At 43.2% G+C, this 11260-nt stretch overlaps 2 protein-coding genes across 2 annotated transcripts in view; both read right to left on the minus strand.

The window, feature by feature from the left end:
- The window catches only part of LOC109488039, an 8774-nt gene extending 7149 nt beyond the window's left edge, over positions 1 to 1625 (minus strand). Inside the window, exon 1 of the mRNA XM_019792180.1 lies at positions 1331 to 1625. The gene's annotated coding sequence lies outside the window, so the exon portion shown is untranslated. The remainder of the gene's footprint in view (positions 1 to 1330) is intronic.
- A 5067-nt stretch (positions 1626 to 6692) lies between these two features.
- The window catches only part of LOC109488038 (tumor necrosis factor alpha-induced protein 3-like), a 7229-nt gene continuing 2661 nt past the window's right edge, over positions 6693 to 11260 (minus strand). The window contains 3 exon segments of the mRNA XM_019792179.1: positions 6693 to 9200; positions 9491 to 9696; positions 10109 to 11260. The exon segment at positions 10109 to 11260 is cut by the window's right edge and continues 42 nt beyond it. Of these exon segments, the coding sequence (XP_019647738.1) occupies positions 8820 to 9200; positions 9491 to 9696; positions 10109 to 11260 (1739 nt within the window). The 3' untranslated portion in view covers positions 6693 to 8819.

Consider the following 11260-nt stretch of genomic DNA (forward strand, 5'->3'; position numbering starts at 1 on the left):
TGGATATAGCCGGGGAACCCCATAATGGGATGGGATCAAATGACGTTACATTGAGGGATTGTACTATAACTTCAGCAGGGGGAGGATAGGTTGGACATATGTCAGGTTATTTTCTACGGCCGGCCACACCAAGTAATTGCTATGGATGACGTCCACTGGAGACCTTAAATCTAATTACCTTAAATTTAAGGCAAGCGCGCAGTAAAAACACGAAGGGCCGAAAAACGAGATGCCTAGATTTGGAATACACTAACTGTAGAAGTACAAATGTAAGGACACAAAGAACACAAGAAACAAGTCTTCTATTTGTCATAAAGAGTTAGACAAATTAACAAAACAGCAGTAGTCACCCTGTTTTGATTCTTTTCTTTATAACATCTTCTCTTATTATATTTTGCGGCGCTGTCGTGACACTTTCAACACAGTAAGAATTTCTTGAACGTTTTTTTTCCAGTAACAGTCCAAACTCAAATAACGTAGGGGGGGGGCTAACACGGGTGACGACGTATCTGTATAATCTGCGGCAAACCGTTTCATGGTGTTCTGTACCATAAAAATAGTACAGAGATTCTTTTGTTCTTTAGACCAAATTGATTGTTGAAAAGAGTGAAGAATATGCATGTTAATTTCTCTAGAACGATGTACCTCTGACGAAGACATGAGATCTCCGACCTCTAGTTTGACCTTAGTTTTGTTAAAAAAATATACATTTGGTGATGTATGGTGAGATATGATGCCACTTTTTTCCCTGTTTTTTGCATAGGTCTGAAATGGAATATGTATCAGCTGAAGCGTCTCCCCTTCGAATTTCTGTGCGCAACGAAGTCGTAAAATCGCACGGTTCATTTTGCGACGGCCCCAGACGGTGCATCTTGGGAAGTGTGAAAGGTCGTGACTGAACAAACGCGCCCCAAAGGATCCTGGGACGTAAATACTAGTAATGACGCAAACAAAATGGCGTCAAAAATTTGCATCGGTTCCCAGAATGCAACATTCAAGATGTCGACGAGAGACGAGGAAGTGAACAATTTTTTTTATACCACATATTCACACCACATTTGATCCACGAATTTCTACGTCGATTATACATACATGTATATGTTTATGGAGCTCTACCCTAGCAAAAGCAAAACCAAATGAGATTTGGGCAAAGACTGTTTCTACGCCTTGAATAGACGGGCGTCATCGATCTTTTTTTCGGACTTCTCAGAACCCGACACAGTTGTCTCATATCTCGGTTTTCTGCTAAGGTATCGATTTTTGCGATGCCTTTTCTCAAATGGAAACTACCTGACCAAAGCTTCTCTACTCTATTATGCTCTTTCCCTACCTCTCTGTTCGAGTTCCCTGTCTCCTGTTCCGTATCTTCCTCGCCAAACTGACAGCCGTCTCCAACAGTAGAGGGTTCTCTACCGCTGGCAAGGAGTTGGGAACGGTACGAAGGGGGTAGAACATTCCTGATCTGTCGCTGTCCTATCTTTCCACCGCGGAGTCCAGCAGGTAGCAGTCGATGAGTCCTGGATAATTTATGTTGGCCCTGTTGGCCCTTACTCCCTACTGTGACGAAGTCACATGACCTGTAGAACAGTCCATTCAACAAACAAGGTTTAAACCTCCTTGGTTCATTAAAAGGCTATCTAGAATATACGTGAACCATCCACCAAAACGTTTGACAATCAAGTCATATGATCATAACTTTATTGATGAACAAGGAACTGGATGCTGTAAAAACATTTAACACCCCTGTTTCGTATTGGTTCGAGACATGACGTGACATCTCCTTCAGGTGGACGCACAGGGGATTCCCCGAGGTCTTACCGGATGTTTACGCGTAAAGATAAAAAAACTTTTTAAAAAAGGACAACAATAGTTTTTCCTAAAAGAACTTTGATAGCCCTTCTTTTGTGATCACTTCGGTAACCTATTGCATTTAGTTTTAATCTTTTTGCCAAAACATTTCGTCTTGCTAGACCCATCATCCTTTGCGCGCGGCAGCACCAGCGAGGCTGACCTCCGCCTCGTTCTCGACCAGCTCGCCATCATCCTATATATTCTTGTAGTTCCCGTTGAGGCTGCTGGTCACTTCACCGGATCATCATTCCCGGCATGTGCGGAAAGTCCAAGGCCGTATTGTCGTACATGATTCCGTATGCTTGAAGGAGTTTACCGTGGGTGCAGAAACCACCTCCTCGCGCTGCCATCACCACACTCCCAGACTCCTTTTGCAGGCTAGGCTGAAAGTAAATCGGCCTAAAAGGAGCCAGAGAAGGAAGCCGACCAGAGAAGCTCCATTTGCCTGCACGTCCGATTTCTACTATTTATTCAGCCCGCAAAAGGAGTCTGGTGGAGACTGTCTGCGGAGCATCGGATCCGAACCTCGTACACTACCACACTTAGCCGCGGCGACTGTTGCGGGGCTTCTCTTTACTTACAGTCTTTTACGTTAGCCCTAAAAGAGATCCTAAAAGGCTGCAAGCAAGAGAAGCCCTGCAACAGTCGCCGCGGCTATGCCACACTCCGTAAAGAACAGATCGTAAAGAACAAAGGACTTTATTATAGGTCACCGGTTTGCACCGCTGCCAACATGCAAAAGGCCCACTGAAAACATCTTTTTTATTGGTATATGTGTCACGAAGTGACAGTTATACATTAACTTAAGCACTTGTACTTTACCTTATACATTGTAGTAGCTATAGTTAGAACCCTTCCTTCGGGCGGGGGTTCGCTGCCTGTTCGAACACACCTTGCGCACGTGATCACCACGTGCGCACGCGGTGTTGAGCAGGTGTTCGAACAGGTAGCAACGACACCTGTTCGAAGGAAGGGGTTCTAGAAAGGTAACGTTGGGGAGGGGAGACTTGAAAAGATTAAAGAAACGACAGGACGACATCTCTGAGTCTCCGTGTCTTCTCTACGCCACCGTGACATTTGGTAGTACGGCTGGGGTAGTCCAGGATATAGACCTGACTACACTCCACGTCCAGCGATGAAGAAGAGGAAGATGATGACTTCCGTCTGAAGCGCCAACCCGAGGTCATCATCCAACCGTCCGCTTCAAGTCCCACGGCCGCAGACATGGCTGAGGTCGACGACCCCCGTCTCCGACGTCTGCTCAAAGCACGCACCGCGGAAGACGAGAGCAGCGATGAAGAGTTGGACAGGGTTGCCCGACACCAGAGAGTTCTGGACCCAGAGGTTCAGGAGGAGGCAGAGGGAGACGATGAACCGGAGCGGCTGGCACGGGAAGAGGAGAGCAGCGGAGAGGAGGATTTAGACGAGGAGGAGATCGAGCGCCGCCGTATGCTGATGAGGCTGCGGGCGCGGGAAAGGGCACAGGCCGAAGAGGAGGTGATGGAACTTGTAGAAGAGGCAAAAGAAGAGGAAGAAGAAGAATCTGAGGAAGAGTCGTCAGAATATGAGGAGTATTCGGACAGTGAAGATGAGACTGGACTCAGACTCAAGCCTGTGGGGGAGGAGCTGAAGCTTCCCTTGGGTCAGATTCAGGCGTATTAAATTAACGTAAATAAGTTATACAAAATAAGTTATTGTTCAACTAAATTGAAGTTCCTTAATATATAATTACTGAAGTTCTGGAGTTTGAAAGTTGCCGTTATGCAGAGAGAGAGACAGAGAGACAGAGAAATTATAGAAGACATGTGCGGTTGTCAATGGTTGTACGTGTTGCCCTAACCCACCACCCCCCAGAGGTGTGTCCCGCTGGAGCAGGCTCCTTCAGATGTTCCTGTTCCGTGCGGTCCTGCGGGAGTGCGCGAGCCAACCACCGAGAGGGTGGGGGAGGACGGACATGGCAACCGGGCAGGGAGAAGCAGAGCCGGGAGAAGCAGAGACTTTATTTGAAGAGAAGCAGAGACTTTATTTGAAGAGAAGCAGAGACTTTATTTGAAGAGAAGCAGAGACTTTATTTGAAGAGACATTGCATGGCATAGAAATGTATATACATAATCGATAACCAGATAACGGGGACGTTATGTAAAAAAAAAGCCGGGGGAGATGTCACGAAGTGACAGTTATACATTAACTTAAGCACTTGTACTTTACCTTATACATTGTAGTAGCTATAGTTAGAACCCTTCCTTCGGGCGGGGGTTCGCTGCCTGTTCGAACACACCTTGCGCACGTGATCACCACGTGCGCACGCGGTGTTGAGCAGGTGTTCGAACAGGTAGCAACGACACCTGTTCGAAGGAAGGGGTTCTAGAAAGGTAACGTTGGGGAGGGGAAACTTGAAAAGATTAAAGAAACGACAGGACGACATCTCTGAGTCTCCGTGTCTTCTCTACGCCACCGTGACATATGCTCCATGGTATGTGTGGATAGATGATGGCATTTTCCAGCTGGAGAGTTATTTTTCTATTTTGTTGAAAAGCTGGCTTATAGACTTGTTTTGGCTGCCTGGTAGAGCTCTAAAAGCATTGCCATGTTTTTGGTGACGTCTCAGGGAGGAGCCTAATGGTACAGTATTGTGTGCAATTCGCAAGAATTCTAGGAATTGTACAGGCATTTTGTCCACAGGCATGCGGAATGTCCACAGGCATTTCTCTGACCTACATCCATGCCCACATTCCTGGAACCCTGAAGACCTATCTGCGGCCCCAGATGGCCCTACTTTCTGTGACCCTGGGGCTCGTTCACTACATGCACTTAGGGGAGGAGTGTACTGTATCTGTCCAAAGTCTAAGTACCAAGTATTCCTCAAAATCATGAAATGATGGAAATCATGAAAAAGTGTCATGCAAACAATAACCCTAACAGCAATCACCGTCACCATGGCAATGTATGTTTTTATTGCCAGTCTTGTTTTGTGGTGTACAGGGGCGTCAGAGATCATGTCATGATGGATTTGTTTCCATGGATCGTACTATAATATTTTTCGCTGGTCAAAATATAAAATTTTTGAACTAAATTATTTGGACTACCCTGTCATTGTGTCAATGTTACTTTGCAATAGTTTAACACTCAAGACGCACAACCAGATGGGTCCACAACGATTACAGATAACAGTTTGACAATATTTCTAAATTAACTGATACTAGTAATGGCCATTAATACCTAAAATTAAAAACCATCTGCCGGATACAGTGGTGCAAGCCAAGTGGGCATGACGTTTTTTTTTGGGGGGGGGGCTTTCTTAATATTCACTACCTAGGTTCAAAAATAGGTTGCCCCAAGTAAAATTTGGTTGCCCGGGCCACTGGGCAACCAGGTATTTTGCACACTGAGAACCCTGTGTTTTAGCTGTGAACATGTGAAGCCTGGTATGAACATGGTCAGTAACTAGGCTTTTCAGACTAGTGGTAGCTAGGAAGGATTTCCACAGTGCCATGACATTATTGAGAAGGATAACTTTGTTCTTCCATTTGATATGCATTGTAGAATGCCCTTTTTTAAGATAACTGTAGAAAACGAAGTAGCTGTGACATGATTACAAGTGCTTCAATGTAACTTGGCTAATTGCTGTGTGCCTGTTATTGTGAAACTGATGCCTTACACCAAGAGTGTGCCATGGATCATATAAAGCTACAGCAATTATGAAATGTCTTGAAGAATCATATTGTGATCTTTCAATTTCAAGTGATCTTTTGAAATACTTCATGTGCCATTTGAGGCCTTGGAAATGAAGTTTATTCGGTAAGACTAAGATGTTGCACTGGTCAATTGTAACTCATCTATTGGCAATAGATTGTATGTTGACAGATGAATGTAGAGGTAACTGACTTCGAATAGGTATTTCAAATATTCCTCTTAAACAGCAATTTTATTTGCAGCTCTACTTAACAGTTGTATGTCTACATTGTACATGTACTGGGCACCATCAGGAAGTCTACAACTAGCCATATTTCTCTGTGTTAAACAAGATTAATACATCTCCTGCTGCTCTTTCATGACGGTCCATTTTGTGAATTAAAACTTTCCATTGAGTCACTCAAAACATTTTATGCCTGTTTTCCATTTTCGCGTACATTCACATTCACACGCACACATATACACAAAATGAAGAATATGCATATGATAGCAGGACACATACATGTACATAATATGAATATAATAGCAGGAACATAAAATGTTACATAGGTCCTTGCACCTACATTTTTATATACTTAGTTGTCCAGTTTTATAGTGAATGTTTCGAATATTACATGGAAACATGATTGCGCTACATGATTCCTACACCTGCAGTCAAGTGGTAGTACCAGTACAAGCCAAGCCCAGGAAGCATCATGTCCTGATGATGATCATACCACCATTTGGTTTTAGTAAGCTGCAGTACTATAATAACCACTAGGAGGAGCTGTTGTGTTATCACTAACCCAGGCCTGCAATAACCATAGCCTGCTAAGTTACCACAAGGAGGTTTAACCTCCTTGGTTACCATGACTGGAAATGAAGTCAAAAAAGTAAAATTTCATCTAACTTTTGATAGTATCATCTAGGGATGAATAATAGAAATGGAGGTTTTTTGGAAGGACATGTGGTCTCTGTTGGCAGAACCCAAGCTCAATTTCTGAACTGAAAAGATGTACTGTACTTCATCATCAAATCTAGACCACCCCCATCCTAAGTTTTGGGTGACAAATTAAAAGAACTTGGCAGCGGCGACAATGACGATGATGCTATACATGTTATATAGAATCTGCTCCTCACATACATGTAAGTCACTCAGGTACAGCATGTTGCCACATATAAACTTTATTTCAACCACATTCAAGGTTATTGTTGCAAAACATGAAAAGCTTTACAGCAAAATGTATTATATTGTACAAATTCCAACTAATCAACTAAGGCATACAAATGTATATAACCAGAAAGCAGTAACAGCTAGTGAGCTGACAATAGCAATATTTACATCTGATTCACCTATTTCTACCATTTATAACCATATATAAGACACATGCAGATGAAAACTTAGAAGTGCTTAGTTGACAGACGTTCATGAAATACTTAACACAAATGATGCTACATGTATTAAATAAACATAAAAGCTGTTACAGTGAATGAAATGCAAACATAACACAAAACTGCACATCACAAAACACTTTTACCATGTTAACAATGCGATACAAACTATTTGGTATGATACACAGGGTTTTCATACATATTGGGATACATGTCTTCTTGAAACTTGATGCTAATAAATGAGTCAAAAAAACAATAAAGTTGCTCATTTTGAATGGAATTGTCAGACTTTGTTGGGATTAACACATACCTATTTCTTTTTATGAAGACAATTACATTTTTATCTTTAACTGATTTCTATCTTGTTATTTCAGGGACAATAAATCCATAACTCGAGGAAAATATTAACAGCTATTAACTTTAATCTGTCTCTCCTACTGTTTTTACATTTTAGAGGTGCTGAAATATCATCTCAAATTCTTACAAAAGTTAGCCTGGTACCAAACCTATTATAGCTCCCGAGTCCTACAGTCTCTCAGGACTCGGGAGATATAATAGGTTTGGTAACCACTATAACCAGGCTATACAAAAGTATCTCAAATGTTTCACCTTAAAAATTCCCAAATATGCCATTGAAATTTCAGGTTTTCTCAGTCTTTTGTTTTTACCTGCTTTTATTGAGATTTACCACACACTGTTGAGGGATTGATGCAACAGGTGAATATCACCTTTTGAAGATGTCAACTCTCAGACCATATTGTAAGGTTTGAACCACTCTTTTTGATAAATGTGTTAGGATATTTAAGGTGCTCAAGGTGTGGCTCCCCTCAAACACGGAGCCTCTGCTTTAATGTCCTATCCGAGGGGACATCCCTAACCGAAGCTAGGTACTCATTTACACCTGAGTGGAGTGAGGAAACAGGTGAAAAGTGCCTTTCCCAAGGGCACAACACGGGCCTGCCAGAGTTAACCACCCTAACAAGAAGACCACCTTGCCACCTTCTCTCATTATTAGCACATTTAAGTTCTGGATGACAAAAATAGCTCTTTCCCTACTTTACTCATGATGCTTTCATGAAAATATGATCCAGTAATAAACTGGATTGATGGTAAACAAAAGGCCACTTTAACATATAACATAACTCCATGAAGTGTATTGTCTAGGCAATTATGGCCTGTTAGTGTATGAACACCTCTAAGAACTCTAATGACAACAACTCCCTTGCCGCAAAGAATGCTTCGTCTTAGAACTGCAATACACAGCACTATATATATCTTTTAAATTAATGTATTTGTGCTCCCTATTCACACAACGGGAAATATCAACATTTTGCAATCCATTCTAAGTAAAACAAGTCTTTATAAATGTGTGGCACTACATCTATTCCATCAACATTATTCTTTCTAAAGACATATTGTCAATTACCTGGAAGTTTCCGCTAAGATTACATATACCTGCAAACTGAAATTAACCAATGCACACCTATTCACAAAAGTTTGTAATATAAAAATTAACCTGTATCTGTCAACAAAATTCAACTTCAGTGCTTAAGCTCTCTATTGACAAAAATCACCAATTCACATTTCTTTGCAACACCTTTCTCCTTATTCCTGTTAATGTTCTTACGGGCTTGTAAAAACATGCTGTTAATTTGTCCTCTTGGTTAGAAATAGTTGGCACCCTTTTCAAAGGGTACCAGTATAATATAGTTAAACCTTCAGCCTGCTAAGATAGCCATTTGGCATGGGGTTAGGCAGGTGAGAGAAGGTTACACACCTTGATATTAGCTATGCTGATACACCAACATGTAGAAAATGTGATGCTATTGGTTTTACTAGTATCAGCATAGTCCAGGTGTAACACTTTATTCCTTGTGTGAAATTTGCCATTGTACAAGAATTTTTCAGTTTCCATAATTTGCCTGATAACATCCATGACAGAACCCAAAACACTTAGAGTTTCCAAAATTATCACAACCCTCTGCCTTACACTTCCTCAGGGCGCTTGACTTTGTTTGCTGCTGAGTTACACACTTCTGATACGCAGCCTGTGGCTCCCATTTGGTGGCAGCCTGCTGTGGTGTCATCAGACTCATGAACTTCTGGAAACACGGAGCACACAGGTTCTCCTGGTCAGGGTGGCCGTCGTTGGGACAGTTTGGTGTGGCGCACGGTTGTCGGTTGTGGTAGGCTGGTGGTGCGTAGGTAGGCTGGAGCTCAGGCACTACTGGATTGTAGGCTGGTGGAGGGTAGTAGGGACCAGTCTGGACTGTAGCATGGATAATCTGTGAATATAAGGACTTACGGTTAGTTATAACATAGCAGTATGTTGGTTCACTGTAAAGAAGTCATAGGATTACTGATGTCTAAATAATGTGAAAATTATATTGTGTCACATCCATGAAATCTCCACTCTTTTTCATACTTTCTGCTTGTTGTAACAATGTTGAAGATTTTACAAGTTGCTGGACTGAAAAAACATGTTTTCCTCTATTTTATGGTGTCTCATGATGACTTAAAAGATTTGGAGATTGAAAATTTCTAACTCTATTAGAAGATAATCAAGTAACCATACCCTTGGTGGATAAGCCGCAGGTGGCTCTACATTGGTGTGGAGGTTCTGTGCCCTGTGGGCCTCGATGTCCTTGGCACGGTGGACCTCGGCCAGATGGCGCAGGTAGCACTTGGAGCACATGTTGAGGTTCTCAGGTTCACCGTGCATGTCACACCCGGGGGCGATGCACCGCTGGCGTGGCAACTTGGCAGCATAGTGTGAAGCACCTGGACATGATACAAACAAGAATCTTCTGTTAGACACTTTATAACATACGTTAACACAACATTAACGAAGTACAAGCCCTCATCATCATCAACTATGGCATGCTCTCCCACTATCACAAAATACTACTGTAACATTAAAAGGTAACCAATATCTCTTTTTTACATGCTCTTAAAACTTAAGTTGTAAGATTCAGACTGTTCAAATTTGCTGATAAAGCAGGAAGCAATCCTAGGTCAGACTCAAGAGTGCCATCAACCCAGGAGAAGGCTTAAATGTCCTCTAATTTAATCTTCGGACATCTACAACTCTTTATCATGACCAAACTTACAACAGGGCCAACATCATTGTTCTCTAGCTTTGCAAACATCTTGACAAATATTGCTATGTGATTGACATTATCAACTAACTGACCAGCAACTTCAGCCAGAACCCTCAGTGGTGTCTCTCCTTGGTGCTGATTGGCTGGCTGGGGTGGATGATTGACAGCTGGCTGGGGTGGTTGATTGACAGGAGCCTGCTGACTGATGTGTTTACCAAAGCACTGGAAGCAGAAGCCCATCTGCTCCTTTGTGCCGAACATCTGACATCCCTGGGCTGCGTTCACGCATGGCAGCTGCGGCTCGTCCAGTACTTGGGTTGTCGTCCTGGCAACTGATACAGTCCCTCCTTCTTCTGTTGTCACAGTAACGTTCCCAGGTGTCACGACCACTGATGCTCCGTGGCCTGCTGTGATGATGGTGTTGCCAGGTAGTTCTTCTGATGAGTGGTGAGGACCATTAGGCAGAGGACTTGGTAAGGCAGCAGGCTTCTTGCTGTGGTACTCCTGCAGGGTGTGGAAACACTTGGAGCAGAGCCCGTTGTACATGGCATCTCCGTAGGCATCACAGTGAGGTGCTGGACACTGCTTCCTGTCAACCAGCGATGGAATGGGCTGCGGAGGCTGTGGATCTACTGCAGCTGCTGCAGCTCCAATGTTGGAAGAAGCTGCAGCAGGTGGCTCTGAACTGCTGCTTGGAGCTGTAGGTGGTTTTGTTACTGGTTTTGGTGTTTGTGGGATCTTTCCTTTCTTCAGACACCAGTAACATCTGCCACCAGTGTTCTCAAGCTTCATGTTTTTACATCCCTCAATCAGACACTCTGTAGAATTGTTGTCCCCAGTCTGTGGATCAATGGGGCCAAGAGGGAGGGTTGAAGAAGAGGACATTTCAAACCCGAGAGGCCTTGTCTCACTTTGAGTGGAAATCTGGGGGTTGGTGCTTCCTTCTGCACCTGTGGGCACAAGTTCTTCTGGTCCAGAACTTAGCAGGTTGGCTGCTGCTGCACTTTTGTCTGGAAGTCTTCCTGTGTTACTGTCCTTGGGGTAACACTCATGACAAAGACCATTGGCATTCTCGTGGCCAATCTTCTGGCAGTCTCGTGTCTTGCACTTCTTATAATACTTCGCTTTGGTCACGTCATTGACTGTTACAATTGGGTGGACCTCTTCTGTGGGCCGTTGGGGTGCTGTGGCCACAGTTTGCTGAGTGGCTGCAACCTCAACAGCTGGTTTTGGTCGGGATTTCT

This window comes from Branchiostoma belcheri, unplaced genomic scaffold, assembly GCF_001625305.1.
Source record: "Branchiostoma belcheri isolate BF01 breed outbred unplaced genomic scaffold, Haploidv18h27 scaffold91, whole genome shotgun sequence".
NCBI lineage: Eukaryota > Metazoa > Chordata > Leptocardii > Amphioxiformes > Branchiostomatidae > Branchiostoma > Branchiostoma belcheri.